The sequence below is a fragment of the Telmatherina bonti genome (assembly GCF_933228915.1).
Source record: "Telmatherina bonti genome assembly, chromosome: 4".
Lineage (NCBI taxonomy): Eukaryota > Metazoa > Chordata > Actinopteri > Atheriniformes > Telmatherinidae > Telmatherina > Telmatherina bonti.
The window spans coordinates 23,815,510-23,838,399 of NC_136622.1; the positions used below are offsets into that span (position 1 = coordinate 23,815,510).

The 22,890-nt window shown below is 39.1% G+C and overlaps 3 protein-coding genes across 3 annotated transcripts; all 3 read left to right on the forward strand.

Moving 5' to 3' along the window:
- The first annotated feature begins 345 nt into the window (after window positions 1-345).
- On the forward strand, window positions 346-2,450 carry phlda3 (pleckstrin homology-like domain, family A, member 3). Its single transcript, XM_079238950.1, has 2 exons — window positions 346-973; window positions 1,902-2,450. The coding sequence occupies exon 1, from the start codon at window positions 547-549 to the stop codon at window positions 964-966; it is 420 nt and encodes a 139-aa protein (XP_079095076.1). The 5' UTR covers window positions 346-546; the 3' UTR covers window positions 967-973; window positions 1,902-2,450.
- Window positions 2,451-6,721: 4,271 nt separating this feature from the next.
- Window positions 6,722-8,749, forward strand: tnni1a (troponin I type 1a (skeletal, slow)). The gene is made up of 5 exons (XM_079238948.1): window positions 6,722-6,759; window positions 6,942-7,073; window positions 7,366-7,455; window positions 7,599-7,775; window positions 8,416-8,749. Exons 1-5 carry the CDS (start codon window positions 6,751-6,753, stop codon window positions 8,518-8,520), a joined length of 513 nt encoding a protein of 170 aa, XP_079095074.1. The 5' UTR covers window positions 6,722-6,750; the 3' UTR covers window positions 8,521-8,749.
- A 3,033-nt stretch (window positions 8,750-11,782) lies between these two features.
- lad1 (ladinin) lies at window positions 11,783-21,644 on the forward strand (the record flags this gene model as incomplete). Its single annotated transcript, XM_079238511.1, has 17 exons — window positions 11,783-11,820; window positions 12,369-12,536; window positions 13,035-13,296; window positions 15,293-15,372; window positions 15,814-15,985; window positions 16,301-16,393; window positions 16,727-16,770; window positions 16,854-16,896; window positions 17,064-17,107; window positions 17,243-17,309; window positions 17,419-17,553; window positions 17,655-17,744; window positions 18,130-18,224; window positions 19,627-19,670; window positions 20,796-20,834; window positions 21,497-21,556; window positions 21,613-21,644. 17 exons carry the CDS (start codon window positions 11,783-11,785, stop codon window positions 21,642-21,644), a joined length of 1,506 nt encoding a protein of 501 aa, XP_079094637.1.
- Window positions 21,645-22,890: the final 1,246 nt, after the last annotated feature.

The following is a 22,890-nucleotide window of genomic DNA, read 5'->3' on the forward strand; positions in this document are numbered from 1 at the left end:
TCTCACATTCCCACCCCCACGAGAAACACGATTAAGCAACCGTCACTTTTTTCTTTCTTTTTAAAGTCCGTCCTTAGTTTTACAGTCACAGCACATGTGATGCCACCTCAGTAAAGTGGCCACCTGTGCCATTAACAACTAAGCGCCATCAAACCCAAGTGATTCATATCTCTCTGACTCGTGTATGCGCGTTACAGGGAAAAAAAAATACACAAGCACTCCCAAGCAAGCAGGGAATTTCATAAGCAGGCGGTCTCCTGCCGTCATAACGAGGAGGCGGAGTGCAGCCTGAAAAGGAGAGAAGGTCCACAGAGGAGCCGGGCATGTCCAAACATATCCAGCAGACCAGTCTACCAGTAACCAGCCTCCTCTGTGCTGTCATTACCTGTTCGCTGGATTTATAATCTGTAGCATATCCTATATTATCTTCAATGTCCTAACCGACGCACGGCCACAAATGCGCATTTGATGGATTCGTCCTGAGACGCGCCTCTGCTGGAGACTACATTTTCGGATTTTTCCAAACGACTGTGGCTCAGCCCAGCCATGTCCTTCACGGCCAAAGTGATGAGAGACGGGCTGCTGGAGAAACGCAGCAGTGGGCTTCTCCAGCTGTGGAAGAAGAAGCGCTGTGTGCTCACTGAAGAGGGGCTGCGCTTGCACAACTGCAAAAGCGGCGGTGATGCTCTGGTTTCGGCATGGAGCTCCAAAACCAAGGAGCTCCGCTTCGAGCGCATGGCTACGGTGGATTGTGTGGAGTACAAGCGAGGGCTGGTGTATTTCACCGTAGTTATGGCTACAGGGAAGGAGATTGACTTTCGGTGTCCACAGGACGGCACAGCCTGGAACGCGGAGATTGCTTTGGCACTGGTGCGCCATAAGAACCTGCAAGCTGTGCAGACTGGGAGGAACCGGTACCTGTCCGCTACACATCTGGGCAGCACCGGGGAGGATGAGGAGCTCTGATTTGACGGTAAGTCTTCATCATTACAGGTTTGAGGATGTTTTAATGTATTTAGCTTTTATTGGTGAGACTGAAGCAGTGAGAAAACCACCTGACCAAAAAAAACAAACAAACCACAAAATACCTTAAACTGTTGTCTTTTTTTTTCTTTTTAATGAAGAGTTTTACCAGAAAAAAAAGGTTTCCAGATCTGCAGTAACTGATTTTACAGACCTTTTGTGTAAGAAAAATGGTTCCACTGGTTGTGCCAAGCTGGTACTTTAAATGGATGGAAAGAAAACATTTGGAGATGAGGTGGACTTGTCTTAACGCTGACGCCCATGCTGACAGTTATTCATAAGTATATAAGGGGTACTTATTCAAAAATACCCCTTCAGTGTTTAGATGTTCCAGTGAGTCACAGTAATCTCAGATCCTCTGTACTATCTGCCTTCACTGTACCTCAGTATTCTGAGGACACGAACCACTCTCACTCCAGGACATAATTACAGTGCAATGTGAGCCTTCAAAATAACATCTGCCTGCCTCCGCCTCACCAGGCAGTGGAGTCATTTTAAACACAGACACACACACGCACACACACACACCAACACTTTTATTTATTTCATGAAATCATATGGAAATTTGGGATGACAAGATCTAAATGTCCCATGACATTTTCAGCTTTTCATCCTTTTCTAGTCACATCCGAGGAGTCCTTTACTAAAACTGAAAGCTCAAATGAACTGTGTGTGAGTCTGAACTATGAGCTCACAGTTCAGGAATCCACAGCGACGCTTCCTTGAGAGAGCTGCAATAGTCTAGCGCTTAAATTAACTTAGTAGCTGTGGTAACAGTGTAAAATAAGTCACCACACTTTGTAGAGCATCATCGGCTGCCTCCAAGTTGAAAACGTCAAATAACTGCTGGATATTTAAAAAATCTTCTCTTTCCCCAGCCTCCCTTCTTCCTGCGTGTGAACCAATCAGAGGAGGGAAGAGATCACCGGATTCTTCTCTGCTGCACAGGATCATGGGATGGATAGAGAAGCCATGGATCAGAGGACAGGAGTCATACATAACCTTAAAGTCTTCATGAGCTTTTTGCACACAAAGCTTTGGAATCTGATGGCATAATTATGGACAATTTTTTTCATATCGGTCCAGATTTTATTGTTAGAGGTCAGTGCAAAGACTTTGTACAAGGAAAAAATAGCTTTTTTTTTTTTTTTTTTTAACAGAAATCGTGGAACTTGAATATTTTTACCCTTTGTGCCTTGGTATCTTCTACTTAAGGCATTGTTTTATGATATTTGTGAAGCACAAGTCATTACAGTCATGTTTTTTAATAAGACGACTTACTTCAAAATGTTTTGTTACGTCACTCTGAAGCTGAACATGAAGAATAAGTATTTTGTTCATTTTTGTTGCACCTTGGATTCAATGTATTTTTGGAAAACATGGACAGTATTACAATTGTAAAATAAATACATTTTCTTGACTCTCTGTCACTGAAATTGATCATTTTCAACACACTTTGTGTTCCACACTGACGTATTTGCATCAAGTCTGTTGATACTAAAATGAAAGAATAAGTGAGTTGCAGTTTATTTTAGAAATACACTGTTCATTTCCAAGCTCCATGTGTTTCCAGCCGTGCTGTAATCTTTCTGTTACAGCCTCTGGAAAATATACACACCTCAGCTGCATCCACATACACACACACACATGCACTGCCTATTACAAGTCTGCCAGAGTCAGGACATCTTTTGTTCCGGACTAATGAGGACTGTGAGCCTGAGACATGTGCACACAAACATCCACCCACACGTGTTCACCTAAGGAAGCACACCCAGCATTAAATTCAGCAAGACATGAGCATCAGCAGACTCCTCTTAGCAACTCATGCTTATCTTCTTCATTTAAAAGTGTTTTTCTGTCATTGAGAGTAGTCTGTAGGCAGTCTGTTTGTGCGCCTAAAGGACAAAGACGCAGTTGTCCTGCAACTTCTCTTGTTACTCTGGAAAACCCCGATGCAAGCCACACCACATGAGTCAGCATGGACTCGAGGCAGCATAAGGAGCAGGGAGACACCCACTGATGGATCTTTTTACAAATCTGTGTGTATAGCTAGGCCGCAGAAGCAGGTGGAAATAACCACAGAGCTATGTGAATGAGAGCAGTGATGGTGCAAATGTGTGGGCTCTGTGACGCTTATTTGCCATGTTTCTGTAAAAATTCCACTTCTCTGTGGAATGCTTTGTCCAAACATCACATCCTCTAACTAGGACTCCTGGTTTCCTCAGCAGATTTAAAACACACAATAATGTGCATTTATCAGAGCTGGATTCACAATACTTTATTCATGTTCACATTTATGTTTCTGCTAACAGAGCAGTTGCTTGAGTACACAGATACTTGTAGAAAAAAAAGAAAAGAAGGAATTGAGTTCATCAATGACCAAGATCTAAGATTACATTTCAAAAATGTTTTACAAGCCATACATAACTCTTTGAAAGCTTCACCAGCTACCCTGCTGTATGATCGTTAAACCACTAGAGGTCTGTCTTTCCACTTCTAAATGTAGAAAACCTCTCAACTCATTAGAACTGTGCTGGTATGTGAAGGTGACTATGAAACGATACTTGTTTTTGGCCATTTTTCATGTGGACCATTGTACTCTCATTTGTTAAAAAACCCGTCCAAAACAAAAAAATAAAGTCTCATTAATGAGAGTGTGTTGTTCATGACTGAGCTTCTGGATGAAGATGTCAGGAAGGTTCTGGATAATGTCTCAATAAACACTAGTTAATGATATCAAAAAGGTCATCTACTAATGTTAGTTTGAAATATTAACTAAACAAATTGTGATAAGCTGTATCGTTTCATATAGAACTGCTCAAATATGTCATCTCAAGCTGCATAGGCATTTCTCAATCATTGCAGTTCTAGATATCTTCTGTCTATCTTCAGTCTTAGCAGTGTCCTGTTGTGGTTCTTCAGTGGTGTTCTATTGAACTGTAGAAATAAGATAAAATATCAGATTTTTTGTTTTATATTGTGCCTTGAAGATAGTCACGTGGATGAAAGTCCTAACGCAGGAATTTAAGTTACCAGCCAATGAATTTCATGTTATAATGTCTTTAAATGGTCATGAGCCCCTCAACATTTGACCAAAGTGGCCGTGATAATGTAATTATTGCCTTTGCAGAGTTAAAGGATTCTCATTTGATAACTTAGCTAACTCATTATCTTTGAATTTTCATTGCAATCCATAACACCATAACTATAATGACAGCCTTAGCGTTCTCAGTGTTTGCATCGCAGAAGATACTACTGAGTGTGCCATATTCAAAAGGTGTCATAGCACTGAAAATTCTTTTAGTAAATGCTGATTTATGATTCATGATCGATCAATTAATATCATGCCAAGGTTACACAGAGTGTGAAATTCCATATAAAAATGGTTTGAGTTGTTTTGTCTCCCTTTAATGTCAGGGGAACAGTTAAATAAAATAGTGAGTTTTACGTAATTTTCAGCTTTCACTGAATCTTCAAACAAGCTGTTTTTGCTGTTTTTTTCCCCAAATGAATTAGCAATGAATGAATGAATGAATGAATGAAATGAACGAATTAGCATGGGATAAATGGAAATATCAAATAAGAGAGGATGAATCATAAAATTACTTTTTTCAATTCTTTCACTACATCAAAATCTTTTATCAATTTAAAATTGAGATTTTTTTAAAGTTCTTTGTGTGGACTGTTGTCCAGTGTGAAAATTTCTGCTTCTAACTGCTTGCCCATTGTTTAGCAACATAAACGTGTGAAAGACAAATGGACAGAGCCAGATTATGCTGCAGAGAAATGGGCTTGACTAATAATAGCCTCCACTAACAAAGAAGAGCCAGACAGGGTGGTGCAGTTAAATAGTGGGGAACCAAATTGTTGGACTCATCTCTGATCTGTCCATCTTGCTTGTGCTGTGGTTGCACCCCTGTCCTTTGTCTCAGACGCAGGTAAGATTTCTTCTTGGTGTGGTCTGTGAAACTGTAGTATTCAGCTTCTGTTTTAAGTGTTAAAGAAAATTTAGGTGCAGAAATTTGCACCAGTTTTGAGGAAAAACTCAATTTCTGATAATATTGTGTATTAAAAATGTAAACTCCTCCAGGGAGATGTCATGCTTTTCACTGTATCGTTTGAACATATGATATGTTAGTAGAGACAAACTTTATTTAAATCTTTTTTAGTTGGAACCCTGGTTTTCCAACAATTTCCAGCCAGAACACCATAATGCAGGATGATCGATGGAACACAAAAACCACTCATTGTTTTAATTTACCTGCTGCATCGATCAAATCTGGGCCTGTTTTTTTTTTTGTTTTTTTGCATTGCCAAGTTGGTTGTGGCTTACGAGTGTTCATGAGTTACTGGTAGTAAACCTTTGATCCAGTCTGGGCACCCCAGAGCGCAATCACCCTCCACAGCTGTCTATCAGATATCCCCTGGTCTATTTGGGGAGACAGGCCACTCTAAATTCCTCTCCCAGAGATAATCCTGAGGAGAAAGATGTGGATGGGGGATATAAGGGGAGGATGAGGGGTGGCTTTAAGTCTGGAATTTTCCAAATCTCCTGAAGCAGTTTCTAACTACATTATATGAGGAGGTCTTATGCCGTGTCATTTATAACTGAGACCAAAAAGCATAATGGGAGACACATATAAACAGAACGGGTGAGATGAGGAGAGACAGAGAGGGAGTGAGTGCTGCAAATTGTTTGTTGATTGATGAAGGGCAGAAGTGTATGAAGCTGAGGGTGTAGAGGGGTAAGATATGGAGAGGATGAAAGTGAAAACTGTGTCAAACAGTCAAGCTGTCAAGACAAATTAATCTTCTTAAAAATCTGTGTTCACTGTTTGACTTTTTTTTTTTTTTTTTTTTTTTTAAGGATTTTTTCATTGTTCTTTTTGTTATGTTGGTCCACGGGGATCTCATCAGGTCTGCAGCACAATTTACTGAAAAGATCAACTGGACTTGAGGTTTTTCCTTATTTTTCCATGAAAAAACTAAATTACATTCTTCTGCAAATCCATTGTCAAAAAGCAAACCAGAGTTATAAGCCTCAGTTGAAAATAAATTTATCCATGAGCGCTAACTTTTGGTTAAATCTTCTTTGTTATTATGTCCTTTGTAGTTTTGTTTTACCACGACACACTTAATACAACAAACTTTTGAAGATGTTTTTAGTAGCTGTCCTGCTAAGATTCCACATTGGGATTGTGTCCAACGTAAAAAGACAAAGTTTGACAGTCAAGTGTCAATAAAGCATTAAAGGGATAAAGTTTCTCTGTCAGTGTTTAATCTCTGTGTGACTAGTCTCTGCTCCACATTAAAGTATCAGGAGTGCAGACAGATAATTAGGCCCTCCAAAGGCTGACAGAAAACACTGCCAACTGGGTGTGTGTGTGTCTAATCTCTCCTGCCTCTCCTCCAGCGAGCTCCCATCAGCAGGATGCCTGAGCACGTGTGAGTGATTAGGCATTGTGTTCCTATTATAGATCATTTCCCAACACAGAGACAAAATACTGAAGCAAATATTAAGTTTTGCATCTAAATGTCTTTTTTTTTCTTTGCAGGCAAGAGGTAAGGCCATTACACTACTGCATTCAAAGTTTTCCTCCTAAAAATGCTGAGAAGCTATAAATTAAGATGGAGTCATAATTCCAACTCACTAATCATATAATATTTTGTATTGATAATTAATTTTCCATGCAGAGGAAACCAAAGATTTCAGCTTCAAGGAAGCTGATGCTCAAGGTAAGAATGATCACTAATTTGATGCAATACATACGTTTAGCCAAAGCAGGGCAGTAAAGATGAGCAAATATATTTGAAGAGATCCAGCATCTGCAAGACTATTTCACCCTGATTAGGAGATGCATATGAAGCCCAGATGTGCTTTGCTAGTATTTAGTATTTAGCACAGTTTGCTTGTGCAGAGCCTGATGGTGGCAAAGGCTAACGAGGAACTGGAGCAGGAAATTCTTGTCAAAGAAGAGGAGAAACAAAAGTACTTGGCAGAGAAAGCTCCACCTCTAAACCTCAGCAGCCTCAGTGCTGCTCAGCTGCAGGTATCTTGTCTTGTCTCCTTTCATTTCTCATCAGTGCAAAGAGTGTGAAAGCTACATCTCCTGTTTTACTACTGCAGACACACGTCTCTTTCTTTACCTTCTCATGAAAAACCAACAAAACACTAAATGTGTGTATGCCTTTCTATGGCAAAAAAAAACCCTCCATCATATTAGAGCTAGGCTCACTCTGAGGAGAATTTTCCAGTTGCTCCTACAATCAGCTTAAACAAAAAATCTAAATAAGCTCTCGCACACCATTAGTTTTCATTTTTGTCTGTGTATCTATGTATAGGACCTCTGCAGAGAACTCCATGCCAAGATCGATGTGGTTGATGAGGAGCGATATGATATTGAAGCCAAAGTCATGCTCAACACACGCGAAGTGGGTCTACACTATTTTACAAGCTCACTTCTAGTGTTGAAACTGATTAAAAAAGGATATCTCATATTGAAAACTTTAAGAAAGCAGGCCCATAGGAAACTCTTGGAGCTCTAACAGAAAACACCTGCTATCCACTGTGTCAGATTAAAGACCTCAACATCAAGGTGTTGGACCTCAGGGGGAAATTCAAGAGGCCTAATCTGCGACGCGTTCGTGTGTCTGCTGACGCCATTCTTCGCTCGCTGCTGGGTTCTAAGCACAAAGTCTCCATGGACCTTCGAGCCAATCTCAAGTCTGTCAAGAAAGATGACACTGAGAAGGTGTGGAGATGGGGAAAAAAGAATACACAGACATGCATGTTCTGTAGACACAAAACACAAGGAAGCCAGCTGAAGAACCTTCCTGCACAGAAAAATGTATAGTTGTTAGGATCAGTGACATCACAGTTCACAATCCCAATCAGCATCTGACAACTGTGTTTATGTGTGTGAAGGGTGTATTAAAGATATCCAGTTGTGGGCCAATGCAGGTTGGTGACTCAATGTAAGAGGAGGTGCAGCATAGAATACAATGATCCTATTGTACACAGGAGAGTAGCCTTTGTAACTGGCTCTGCTCACCGGTCAGTGTGTATATGTGTGTGCATAGGAGCAGATTAGTCAGTCAAGTCAGTCTGTGTGTGTGTGTGTGTGTGTGTGTGTGTGTGTGTGTGTGTGTGTGTGTGTGTGTGTGTGTGTGTGTGTGTGTGTGTGCATGTATCCAAGTGCATTACACAAGGAAACCAGTTATTCCAGTGCAGTTATACAGTATTCTCTCAGGGGATTTTCTGGTCTCAGAGGTTTTGAACAGCAATGAGGTTTTCTGAAGTTGTTTTTTTTTTTCTTAGGTGGGACAAAAGCTGTTCTCAGTCTTTTATACAAACTCTGACATTGTCCAACTATCTACTTGTTCCATCTGCAGAAGAGGCCAGTGGAAGACAGTGACTGGAGGAAGAATGTGGAGGCCATGTCAGGGATGGAGGGAAGGAAGAAGATGTTTGATGCTGCTAAAGGTTCAGCTCAGTGAATCCAGAACCTCCCTCCCTTCCAAATCTATTCTGCTCCATCTGTTTATTACAGCCCCTCTTTCTTTTTCATGTTGTCATCACTAGTCAGATCATGCTGAGACAAGAATACTAATAATAATCTAATTTTCCTGAAATATGTTCAATGCATTATTTGCATTTCAGCCTTGCTGTAGAATTAATTGTATATTTTTTTATAATTAGGAAGGAATATTCTTAATTATAAAACCTTTACTATAAGTATAATTATATTATATATACCTGCTATTTTACCTTCAGCTGAATGCTTCTGTTTTTGCAAAGAAACTTTGTATTTTTGAATATTCAAACATAAAATCATATCTCAGATAAACTACAAATAGCCTATAATGAAATTACACTGCAGATTTGATGTTTTTGCTTGGAAATTAATTGCAACTGTGAGTTGTAGTTGTAAAATCTTTGCAAAATAATACATATTGAACAGTGGGATAAAATAAAAATGTACTAAATATTACCAAAAACATGTAAAAATGCTTTTTTGAAATATCCAGCAGTTTCTTTTTGCTCCATTCAGTAATTACCTCCATAATGTTCTTCAAAGGGTCACACTCTGCTTAAAATTTTATTATCAATTAGTTAAAAAGTCAAAACTTTTTCATCCATCCATCCATCTGCTTGTTCCAATTAAAGATCGATGGAAACTGAAGTCTATCCCAGTACTACTTGGGTGAGAGGTAGGGTATACCATGGACAGGTAGCCAGTCCATTGCAGGAAAACTTTTTCATTTACATTTAAAATATTTATTTTTCCCCAGGTTTAAATCCTATATCTGTGCCTATATGGAAATCATTTTTACTCCTATTCATCTCCTCAACACAAAGTGTCTCATGCATTTCACATAGAATATTTTATTCTCATTGTCCTCAACACAGAATACAAGAAGGAAACAGAAAGAAAATGTTGCACCAAATTATCCATAATAAAATAATATGAGAATCTGACATCCACTTCTCACAGTACCAAAGGGAAAACCTAATCATTACCATGTAACTCAAAGTCAGTCACACGTCTGGGATTTCAATTTTTCCAGTTAGGAAGTAACACTGACTAATAATCCGTTTCACCAGCTGTTGTACAAATGGAACAAACAACATGTGGAAATCAGAGGCAATTAGCAAGACAGCTCCTACAAAGGAGTGGTCCTGCAGGTGGTCTTTACTGTCCAATTCTTTGTTTCCATCCTTTCAGACAGACTTTTGGACATGCTTGCATTTTGTCAGTAGCCTCACCACTAGAGGTAACATGAGACGGTGTCCGCAACCCACAGAAGTTGCTCATAGTATATCAAAAATGGCAGATTCTCCATTTGCACATTGTGATCTTCCACAGTTTGCCAGTAGGAGCAGATTGACATTGAGCACCAGTGACAAACATGAGAGTTGGGAGAACATTCTGCTGTATGCAACATCCTCCAGCAAGACCAGTTTGGTAGTGTTCTGGGCAGGTATACCCTTGGAGAATTGTACAGTCCACCATGTGCTAGCTAGAGATACCCTGCCTGCTAATTGGTACTGGGATGAGCTTTTCAGACCATATACTTCTGCAGTGAAACCTTGGACTATTCTCTCCTGAGGGCATTTGATTTGCAAAGCTAACACCTCATAGACTGCAGCAGGTGAATAAAACTGTCAGCTCATCATCAGTAACCATCTGGAACAGCCTGGCCGCAATATAAAGAAAAGAGGCAGCACAGAACTATATATCTCTTCCCTCAGCTTGTGACACTTCAGAAAAAAAATTAACTACGAATTGTAAAGCTGTAACCACTTCCTGCAAAACTGATTCTCTACTAACATGTTAATTAGAAGAATGTAAAAATGAGCACATTGAAATTATAAACCCAAACTGAGAAAGATATTTGCCACACAAAGGATATACCTGCAACTGAGCAACATGCTAATTTTTACATTTTAAGCTGTCAAATAAACTGTTCAAGGAGCGTTCTCATCACAGCAATAAAAGAGTTTTCATTTGCCGCAATCTGTTTTGCATGCCCATAAAACACAAAACACTCCCACATTTTTTTTTTACAGTTGCCTTAACTAGTTGGATGAAAGAGGCAACTGTCATGTACCAACATAAAAATTTCTCCTGCTTTGATCCATCTCACTTTAGTTTATATGATTAGGTCATTCATAAATATTGTGCAACACTAACTTCTGGCTTGTGCACAATAACAACGTGTACGTGCTGAGGGCTCATTCTCTACCAACACACTGTTGTTGCTGCTTCAAATGATAAAGCTTTGGTGCAGGACTTGTAACTTTGGCCAGTGCATGACATGCAAAGGAGCTCTGCAAGATATCATCCTAACAGTGCAGCCACCTTTCTCTCAATATGAGGGCAACATTGTCAGGTTTGCACTTGCACACAGAAAAAGATGGAAGAATCTAGACACCACTTATCATATCAGCTTTTTAATGGTGGCTTCAAAGTGTGCTCTAGATATTGCAGGTGCAGGTGTGACATATAAAGCCAGCTGAGGTCTATGATGACTGTGTGTGTGTGTGTGTGTGTGTGTGTGTGTGTGTGTGTGTGTGTGTGTGTGTGTGTGTGTGTGTGTGTGTGTGTGTGTGTGTGTGTGTGTGCGTTTTGGATTGAGGCTGGGTCAGAGTCCGACACAGTTGTGAGAGGTGTGGCCTCTCACAACTGAGCAAACACTTACAGTGTGCATAGACTCACTGCCAATTATGACAAAATGTAAGTTAGAAAAGCATTGTTGCACATGTGCTTACACTCCAGCTGATAACATATTGTCTACAATGGTTTTGCCACTCATTCATTTCTGTTGAGCACAATTTTTTTTCTTTTTTTTTCTTTACTTCATTTTACATTTAGTGATTAACTGTGAATTGTTCCATTTGTTATTTCTGGTTGGTTTTTTTTAACAATAAACAAACTTTTTTTGTATTGTGTCAACTGTGATCTAAATTAACTTGGTTATCTTGTATCCAGGAGCTTAAAACAATCATCCCAAATGCCTCACTTCTACCATACAAGGAGCAACTCTCTCCAGCTCTCTCCTCCCATTCCCTCTCTGTCAGGTAGGAACGTCACCTCTGTGGTCATGTGACATCTCTATGAGCTGTACCGGGCAAAAGGTGGACTGATTTGCGTCGAACTGACTGCTGCTGTCAGAGTGCCACTCAGTTGACTTTTTCCTTTTGTCTGTGAGTGAGGTGGAAGTTTTTAGTTTTTTTTAACCTTTTTTTCTATCTAACATGTCTATCAGTCGGAAAAATTGGTCGGCTCTGTCCAGGTAAGACTAAAGCTGTCACCCCAGCAGCTGCTGCTTTTTAACAGCATATGTAATTGTAAATGTGTGTCGCTTCACTCTTGCAAGCAGTTTATCTCCAGCTGTAAGATTTTTTTATCTTCAAGCCTCATTTGGAGATATCACAGTTTACACTTTGGTTTCTTTTCTGCCTCCTGTGGTGCCACTGCGACTATAACAGGCACTTATTTCTTTGTAAGGGAGGGTTTGAAAAACCTGCTTATTGTTGTACTGCTTTGTTACTGAGGAAATATGTTCATTCTGAGAAAAGTTTAGCTTTTCTTTGTTTCCCAACTGTCTGCACTAGTACAGTTATTACAAGGCTTTTTCCCCAACATGATGCAGAATGCCATCATTGTGTTGAGGAAAAACACCAAGTGTGACTAATCATAAAAGGGTTAAAAGATTTATTACAAGTATAATGATCACTTGTTTTTTTCTAAAATCAAAACTGATTAATTTCTTTACATCTCATATCTGTTAACATGGACGCTGCTTTGAATATGCTTATCATGTGTCTTACACTTGTTTAGCCTAGCACGTCAGTGGACCATGGAGGATGAGGAGGAAGCAGAGAGGGAGAAGAGGAGGAGGGTGAAGAGCAGCAGCACTGCTGATCCTGATAGTGACTCCAGCCTTGCACCTATAAGCTTATCCACCAGTGACAGCCCCTCCAATGAGACATCCAAGGGTCTCAGCAGGTTGTTCTCACAGTATAAATAAGCAAGTCAATATGGCTCTGTTGAAGGAGTATGCTCCCTTTTAACTATAACGAACATCTGTTTTAGTCCCATTCTCTCCAAGTTCCTTGATTTCCAGTGTAGAATTATTAGCTCGTGCAATTATAAAAGGTATAAATGAATCTGCTTTGACTGTACACCTTAGCAACTAAATTTCAGGCCTAAACAGGAAAGGGAATTTTTACAGTTTTGCCCCACGGGAGTGTGTCACTTGTATACTTTTCAGACACTTGATACAGTGGTGCATGAAAAGCTGTCAAAAGCACAGGCTGCTGAGCACCAGGAGCAAAACAGCCTTCAAAGAAAGAGAGGAACTGTAGATCCTTTATTAGGGAAACCTGAGCAGATACAGGGTTGACAGATCTTTAGGCCTCTCTCTGGAGGCTATCCATCACGCTGTATGTTTTAGTCATAAAACCAGTGGGTGTACCTGGTGTTTTCTATGTGTGTGTGTGTCAGTGTGGAGCAAATGCAGCTTGACTTTGTGGAGATGCTGCGAGTGCGAGACGAAAAGCGGAGGATGAGACATGTGGAGACGTTGAGACGACAGAAGGAAGAGGGGGAAGATAATGAAGAGGCCAGTGGAGAAGATGAAGGACGGGTGGTGTTACTTGGGGAGCTGGATGAGGAGGAGACTTCTGTGTTCAAACCACAAACACCACTTAAAACATCCACCCTCAGTCCCAGCAGCAACAGCAGAACTAATTTGACAAACACACAGGTAAACTGGGGTTACGCTTTAGCAAAGGGGAAACAATTTTATTTACAAAACTGTATTATTCTTCTTTGAAACTTGTCAAATATTTCAGTTTCTGTTTAGATAGCACTGGATATGTAACACAAAGGAGACAGAGCAATCTATTTCTAATTTTGTGTGGTGACACCCTTCTAGAAAATCCCATGCTCAGTGGATGACGCATGTGCCCCCATCATGCATTTTTCTGACAGAGAATATAAAGGTACTGATGTACCAAACTCAGCCTGAACTCATCTGTCCACAGTTGCAAATGAATGATAGTCAAATGATAACCAAACAAAGAACTAACTCATGACTACAGATTATGAAATCTTAGAAAATGTGAAATTCCAAAGTAGGAAAAAAATCATTTTGACATTTAGAAAATTAAATAAAAAATGATTATAGCATCACAGAGGTCACAGGTCATGTAGTCACCGAAAAGCATACTTCATTTTCCTAAAGTCTGATGGTTGCTGAGGTGTTGTTTCTTTTTGTTTTTTCTTTCCTTTTTACAAATATGCATGGGGGATTGGGGGCACATTCAAGTTCTGAAGTAGCAAAGGTCTTACTCATCTTACCAATAAAAAGAAATATTAATAGCCTCTGATTCCAGAGGACAAACTTTCAAAAACATCAAACAAAATAACCACAAAGTTTACAATTATCAAATAAATCCTACAACAGGACCTTTGTAATACATGACCAAGCTGATTAGTTTAGCTTCTGGCAAGTGACCAATACCCAGTTTGCTACAACCATTTCTGTTGCAGTATATATTTGATAAACCTAGTAAATTATAAAATCTGCTTAAGAAGTTGCAAAAATCTCAGGAAGAAAATGTTTGGGGACATTGAGCTGTTGTGAGATGTTTCTTTGGACCAAATTTGAGTGAGCACTTACACACTGACTGAAATTTACCTTGTGAACTGTCTTTTATAACAATTTTTATTTTCCACTGTCGCCTCGTGCATGGATAGGAGACTAGATCAAAGTCATAACTTGATGCAATCTACTGGTTTTACTTAACTAGGTTAGTTATTATGAATTGGCTGGTACTGATGTGCCTGTAGTATCCTGGGATGACATTGTTGTGAAGTAGCACTATACAAATAAACCTGAATTGAAGTGAATAAGTCAGGTGGACACATGCTGTTACAAAGCTTAACTCACACAGTCTTTTAATGCTTAACTGAGTTGTAACATAATGCCACCAGTAGTTGGTTAATTACAGTTATCTGTTACCCCACGCAGAGGGAGAACTACGTTAATCATTTTCTAGTTTCTCTAACAACAAAACTCAACGCAGATCATTCCGTTCGATCAGGCCCAATTGTCAGCATGCACCGTTGCTTTGTGGTCGCTGATTATTTCTGGTGAGCTTCACGTTGTTTGATATCAGTTCCCAGATTTCACAAGGTTATTCATTGTGTGTACTTGGGACAATCTGGGCTGAGAATGAATTAATTCACCATTTGTTCCAATCATGTACCACTTGTATTATGGTTCGGAGTAGCTGTAAACCTTGTCCAGCACTATCCCCCAAACTTGGGTGTAGCATTTAGTATCTTTTCAGCATTTTTCTATTTACCCATAGAAATATAGATTTACATGTGTAGAATATGCTGACTAACATTTATGCATCATGTATGTTATGAATAAAGAGTTTTGGCAATTTTCTTACTAATACAAAGAGTTAAATTTGATCCACATTATAAGTTTCCCTTCCATTGTAAGGAACTTGGACTCCTTCCTTGAATCCACTGACCATGCAAAACATAACTAAAACTTTGATAAGGTGTGCTTAAGGTCATATTTTGAACTTTATCTGTTGGAGGCTGTTCGACATAATTATATCTGCAAATATGGCCATAACCGTGCAGTGTTATGTAATGTAAGGTGTGTCTCGTGTGCAACCAATGCTTTTCTTTTTCCTGTGTGCTCATGTTGATTCTCCTATTTGTGATCTTTTCTTTTTAAGCATGAAAATGAAGAGTCGGCAAGAAGCAACCCTGACCTTCATCCCAAACCGGTTACAAGCTCACCTCGCAAGTTTGTCAGGTTAATGAAATTTTCTGGTCCTTTGCGTTAATTGCAGCCTAGTTATTAAGTAGTTAAATGAGAATTTTGTTCAGATTAAAGTTATTAGTTATAAAGACACATATATTTGTTTCATTCGAAGAGGCATTCTCACACAAACAGACTCTCTGCTTTGTGAATTGGCTGAGAAAAGACAAATGAGATAAACCACTGTGTTTTTACATTATTGACACAAGTTATCCATCCTTGCATCATTTTATTTTTTGGTCCAAGTAAGATTACAAGACCATTGCTTCTCCTATGGGACATTTGCTTCCTCATCCTTTGAAGCCACTACAAAAAACACTTCTGTTTTTTAATGTGATTGACAGCTTGATGTTGCTGGTAGCTTGTCATTCTGCTCCAAACAGTAATGACCTCTTCAGGTGATGTTTAGGCTCACTCGTGTTGGTTGTGTTGCAGTTCTGTGTCCATCTCCCTTGACAAGACTCCATCTGCCAGCGGTCGCACAACTCCCATGAGCCCTTGTTCTCCAACGGCCACCTTGTCACCTCGAGAACACTGGCCCTCACCGAGCCAGAGTCCCTCACCTCAGGGAGCACAAAGCCCCGTTCATAATGGACATACTCGAGAGGTTGTTCAGCATACAAATATACTGTCAGATGCCATCATTTACAGCTTTGTCTCTGCTTCATGATTTGCTTGTCAAATGGACAGCAAAGTGTTTGTTAAGTGTTGTTGCCACAGCTCATCTGTGCAGTAAAAGAAACAGCATCCTCTGGTGTTTAAAAGCTAAAAGTTACTATCTTTGTAGTAGTTCAGTTATAACTAGTGTCTACAGCCCATATGTCCAAAATAAAAATAAAATGTATTCATTTGAGCTTATCTGCAGTTTGACAAGGAAGACATGGTCGTATATGGCAGGAAATTAATATATTCTTTATCTCAGACCAGTCTGAATGGCCTTTCCACCAATGGCAACTTTGAACAGGCAGCCAAACCTGCCTTCGTCAGACAGAGTTCCAGGACCATATCTTTTAGGGTAAACACACACGCATGCACACATCCTGGATGAGCACATTGTCCTGGCTAAATGCCAACATGAACTTTTGCCCATTTGACTGTTAAATCATGATGATGGAATCTTGCATCAGCTGTCAGACTATCAGCTCAGAATAATTTGCTTGAGCCGCTCAAGCTTTGAGATTCTGTAAATAGTTGAAGGAACATTTACCAGCTTTTACTGCTGACTGGCTACTTTGTTAACACCCAAACGCATTACAGGAGAGGAAATGATTGTGGATTAGTCGCTGACTCTCAGTTGTCTGTGCGGACTAAAGGACTGACCAACTCATTTAGGCTCGTTCTTTTGCAGATGATGAGAAAGAAGGAGGAAGACAGTGCACCGCTACAGAGGAGGTAAACAAGCATCCTTGTCTCTGTACTGACTTGTTGTATCTCCCTCCCTCTGTGTGATTTCTAACTGGCTTATTCTGTTATAGTGCAAGTGTACGAGTGGCCTCCAAAAAAGTTGAATCCAACACAGTAAGATAACATATCATTTTTGTTGTGCTTGATTCAGTGTAACTGAGACTGTGAGTTTGTTGATCAACACTTCTTACAACATGTTTTAATCTGAAATCATAGAGGTACAAATATAAAAAAGATGATTGCAGGTGCTGCCTTAAATTTGTGACTTGTGTTTTATCTAGGACCAAAGTGAAGATGAGGAGAAAGCATCTTCATTCCAGAGAAAGTGAGTTTTGAATTAAAAATCCATTTTTTATTTTATCCTTTTTTCTTTTTTTTTTTTTTTACTCCTTAATATTTTCATAATTAGTTTTGGTTAGTGTGGTTAATGACAGCTCTTTCATGCATTCTGTCTTTGCAGCTCAAAGCAGAGGATCTCATCCAGATCCATCCAAGAGAAGATGGAGAGACTGGCTCAGGCAGCACAGGTCAGAATCTCAGCTCACAGTGCACACTAATCATGGACAGATTAGTTATATGTCAGCTTAAAATATTAGTTGTTTTTTTTTCTCAATTCTGATCCCCAAATCTTCTCAGAAATCAGATCTGACACGATCTCCAGATGTGACGCAGAGGACCTTGTTCCTGCTGGAGGAGGTCTCCAGGAAGAGGAGCCTCTTTGAAAAAGAGCAGCCGACACAAAGTCCCACCAGTCCTGGAGTTTCCAGACAAGTAAAATCATGAACAAATGCATGGTCCTTTTTTGGGGGGTTTTGTATCCTATTGTATCCTATTGCAAAGTAACAAATTACTTCTCCTGTTTATTTCATTAGGAGTTCAGGAGCTTCACTTCAGGAATGTCAGGTCGGATCAACCGCTGGCTCAATAAATCCAACCAAACTGGGTCATCATTCAATCCTTCTGTAAGGCTCACTTTCAATAAGAGTAGCATGACAGTGTGTTTACATGTCTGTTAAAACTGCGGCATCTGGAAGCCAGGGGGCAGTAGCACTCTTCCAGCTGTGTGTCCTGATAGAACAGGATATAAAAGTCGTTTGTAGTTCCTATTCCTCACATTCAAATTGCGTTAAGGTCACCGCAAAGGTATTTATGCAAGACAAAATCACTCTTATTCCTTTTTATAATGATGAAAGACAATAAACTAAATAAATAAGACTACAACAGCTACTGTTTCTAGATATAAATACATTGCTATCTAGATAGAATATATAATGTGGCACATCAGCTATGTATTCTTATTCTTATTTACATGTGCATATGACAATCTGTTTATTCTTTTCTCTGTAGGACTTGAGACATGTGGATATCACCAGCAAGAAGAGTGTGTTTGAGAACAGAGGGGAGGAAAGTGTGTCAAATGTCAAACCTGAAAAAACCTTTAAGTGAAGGTTACGCATTTACAATAAAAGGTCAGTCTACTGATCCATATTGAACGGCCATTGCCGTGGCAACAGCTTTAACAGCTCCTATAGATGAAGAAATGAATCATAAAACTGACAACACTAGCATCAGAAGAACCTTTGCATAATGTAAGACACAGAGGAATTTGACCTCTGCATTAACCTCATCTGACAATGTGGACACACTATGACCACTGAGAAATTTAAGCATACACACCCTAAAGAAAGTGAACACACACATAACAAAAGACACCTTAGTTAAAGTATCCAGGATGTTACATAAGAAAATGGGTATATTGCTCATGGGGGGTGGAGTGGGGGCGATACAGAGCACATTTTAGCAGCATGTCAGGGATGCAAACCTGCTACCTTCAAGTCCTCTGTCAATCCACTAGCTTCAAAGCTACATTCTTCTGTTGTTATGTAATTGTATAAAATGAATAGATATTAAATTAATATTTTATTTAATCATCACTGCATCTGTTCACAGGAGAGGCAGAAATCTGGATAATCAATGGATGCTGTGACGGCTTAGCTTCTTCAGTTTTTTTCCTCTTTTTTATTTACTGCCAAAGCACAAGGGACAAGCAGACATGTAAGCATGTGGTGTTTTAGCTTTAGACGACTGATGAAAAGAGGATATTGCTTTTACACTTAGAAGGCTTCTATTAAACATATAGAGTCTCACATATCAAAATGCGAGAGAAAGATGTTTGAACATTGTTGGCTAAAGCAACAGAAACAGAAAACAATGTTTGTTAGAAACTCTCCAGCTGTTTGCTTTAAATATATTTTTTTTTCAAGCACTTTAAACAGTTGAAAGTTATCAAACTGTAGATGGTCGTCTTTTTTTTTCTGGGGTTGTAATTTTTTTTTTTTTTTATTATCAAATCTGTCAATATTCATTTCTGTTTTGTCTCTTATCTGGACTCATGGACAAAAGCCCGCTCGCTGAAGAATAAAATGTTTTACAAAAACAGATGGCATTCGTCACTTTCTTTCAACCGTTTCAAGTCAGAAATGAAATCATAAACTTGGAACTATCTCAGAGGAGGAAGGATTCAGATAGATGCATGCCTGTCCTCTGTCATTGGCAGGGTGCCATAAAAGGGTTAGAGCACTTGTGCATGAGTGCATGTGTGCGTGTCATTGTCTGTGAGCAACTGTGGCTTTATCTGGATCTTTTTGGCACAGTCACCTCACGACCATGCACACAGCAGCCTTTTTAGGGAATGGCGATAACAGAGAGTACATGGTATCTTAAGTTATTAATAACACAACAAGAGGGTCCTAAAGCCTCTTCCCAGCATCAGTCAGTTCCTTTACCCGCTGATAGTCACCTCACACTCCCATCAGCTGCTCTCCTCTGCTGAAACTCCCTTAGTCTGGCCATCAGACTTCTTCTGACTCACTCCATTAGGGCCAAAGGTAAGATTGCAACTGTGTTTATGTCTTATAACATGTTAAATGACATGTAGAAACAAAAATGACTTCCAGGAGGAATTTAATGAATTTACAGAGTTTAATGTTTGGGTTATTTGCAGCTCACCTGAACCTGCCCTACCATGTCAGACAATGAAGAAGTGGTGGAGGAGTATGAGGAGTAGGTTGAATCCTGTTTTTTTTGTTTGTGCTGTTTCTACTTAAACACACAGAGCATATCTTACAATACACTCACATGGCTGGACAGTAAAGATGTGTGTAGATAAAGTTATAGCTAATGTATGTTATTGTGAAGTGATGACAGATTGTTATGTATCTCAGTTTTGAGTGACGAGAGTCATTTACAGACATGTTTGTTTTTCACAGGGAGGTGGAAGGTAAGAACTCATTTATCATCCCACATTATATTGTTAAAGGACTAAAAGATGCTATTTACTGTTTAAACTGTGGCCATGTCGAGTAAGAAGACTTTTTCTGTAAGTAATCCTTGCAGCCTGATGCTAATGTGCTAAAGACACGCAAAAAAAAAAAAAAAAAAAAAATCTTCAGGGAATCTCTTGTGAATGAAAATATAAACCTTATCTAAATGTTTAGCCTGTTTGAGGGCTCATTTGTTATTGCCGTAAGTGGAAACGATCTAATCATGCTGTATGTACAACATAAACAACAGATTTACAGTAATATACTATATAATTACTGTGGTTAATATTTTCATGTTTTGCCTTATTGCTTTGCACAGTGATGTTATCTTGACTTGCAAACTGCGATTACATCAGTGGCATTCTTCCAAAAATTGTAGCATTTAACGTAGTGCTGTGAAATAATAATATCTCTGTCTATGCAATAATAGTGTTAAATTCCTTCTTTGTGTATTATACTTCCTGCATGATTCAGAAGAGGTGGAGGCGGCTGAAGGTATTTACTACTTTTAAGCACTGACATTGATATATGAAGCCCATGTTTATAAATAAATGGTTTTTAGTAATGCTTTCTTGGGAAAGATAAAATCTTTGTGGCACAGCAGGCCATGACACCCCCCCCTAGAGTCATGGTGCCTGTGCATAAACTACCATAGCAGTGTACTAACCCATCCTGTGCTTTGCTCAGCAGGGGTAGAGGAGGAAGAGATGGTGGAGGAAGCTGAGGAAGGTACTGCTTAGAGACTTTCGATGGAAATATCTTCTTCAAGTGAACTTGAGCCTTAAAATCTAACTAGCAACAGCAAATACAAGTTTACACGATTTGAGTATGTCAAATAAAAACATTGATAAACCTTTACACATATTTCTTTTTATAATTTTGTATGGTATTAAAGAAAGTGGTGCTTAAAAAAGAAAATAATAAGAGGATGAGACAGTCTTGTCAAAGAAAAAAAAGACTGAGATCACTACTTAAAGACATAAGAGGCATACACATGTATGCACATAAAATCCATGTTTTTTTGTCTTATTTATGAAAAGTTTTTCTTAGGATTTTATCTCAAGTACACACACACTACCACATATGCAATTTCTAAAAATATAATGGCAGTGACACCTTTTCAGCTTGGTGTTGAGCGTTTCATACGACAAACACAAACATAATGCGTTCTTGGAATGGATGCACAAGTGCAAAGGAGTTGTTTGATCGAGAAAAATAAATGAATTAAACCAAGACTAATTTTATTTCCCTTTTTGTCATCACGAACTTCTGAAAAATAGCAGATCACTGACAAATGCAAGCAGTAGTTCAAATATGGCCATGAGTCAATATCATACCCTGTGAGAGTGAAGAGTTCTCAGTTAAGTGTCATGCGCTTCTCCCTTTGCCAGCAGAAGCTGAACAAGATGAAGACAAAGCTGCTGCAGAGGAGGAGGGAAATGAAGAACAAGGTGAGGCACTTTTCTCAGGGAATGTTGCTGTCAGCTTGTTTCTGACTGCTCGTCAGGGATCTTCTTAGTGATTGCCCAGCAGAAGTGAATAATTGAGCCTGTTCTGACAGCTAAATGAAGATGATGAATGTTTCTAACCGTAATCAACAGTCACAGATGGGAAGATGTCTCGGTTACATTTCACTCTGGTATGTGACTATATACAGATCCCGGGAGTTCATACACACAAGCTAAGCTTCTTTAGTCAGACTAGACACAGCAGACTGTCTGAGAGTAATCTAGCTTCCTAACTCTCCCAGTCCTGAGGCCCCGAATCATTAGTCAGTCATTTTTTAGGCGTGTCTCCGTCTTTTGTTTTTCTCATTGAGTCAACCAAACACAATGAAACAGGAGACGTTATAATCTGTCTCAGCTTCCAACCTAAATCCTGCCTTCAACGCCCTGTGAAGCATTTCTGAGCTGGCAGACAGGAGAAAGTTACCTTTTCACTTTCCAAAAATTATAGCAATATTACTACTGTAAAGTCAGCTTATCATAAAAGCTCAAATTATAGTGCATCAGTTGCTCACTTTGCAGCCCTGCAGCATGTAGGGCCTTTCACTCCCCCTGTCAAACTTACTAGCTTTACTTGACGTTATCTATTGAATTAAAAAGGCAAAACCCTACTTCTATTAACTTCTTCGAATCAGAAGTGACTATTTCAAGTAAAGTATAGCTAACACTGACAGTGCAACACATCCCTAACCTCAGTTGTAGCTCTTCATGTTTACTTAGCAGCCATTAGCCTCAAGACAATCAACTTGGATGACATGAGAAAAAAATCTGCATGCATCATCACATCAGAAAATAAGGAAATGTTTTCAAAAGAAATATAATCTTTTTTGTTTATGCAACAGACAAAATGAAAGAGCATAGATAAGATTGAAGTATGTCTACTGATTTTTTTTTTAAAGAGCTGTTGTTTGTGAATAACTATAAGAAGTGGTGTGTTTTTTTTTTTTCTTTTTTTTCTTGCATTGAGCTGTATTATTTTACATTCTGTTTGTGTTTGTATGCATGTGCATTTGTGTGCATGGTGTATAAAATTATGTAAATAATCAAATTTATAATGTAATATGGAGGAGACCCCAGGAAGAATAGCTACTGAGGTTTCAGTCGCTAATAGGATCTTAAGAAATGAAATGAAATAATTGTTACCAAACTAATCCTCCCATGGGCCTTTACTTCATGTCCATGAATTTTACCTACAGTCTATTTGGTCTCAAACAATAAGTGGCATTGTCGTGGCAATAAGTCTGGTCTTGTTAAAACATCACATTAATCTTTTGCGTTTC

What these genes read in the sequence shown, in the direction of transcription:
- phlda3 (XM_079238950.1), top strand. Translation starts at nt 547, where the DNA reads ATGTCCTTCACGGCCAAAGTGATGAGAGACGGGCTGCTGGAGAAACGC.
- tnni1a (XM_079238948.1), top strand. An exon ending in TCAGTGCTGCTCAGCTGCAG is followed by an intron (nt 7,074 to 7,365) that starts GTATCTTGTCTT and finishes ATCTATGTATAG; the next exon opens with GACCTCTGCAGAGAACTCCA. An exon ending in AGAAAGATGACACTGAGAAG is followed by an intron (nt 7,776 to 8,415) that starts GTGTGGAGATGG and finishes TTCCATCTGCAG; the next exon opens with AAGAGGCCAGTGGAAGACAG.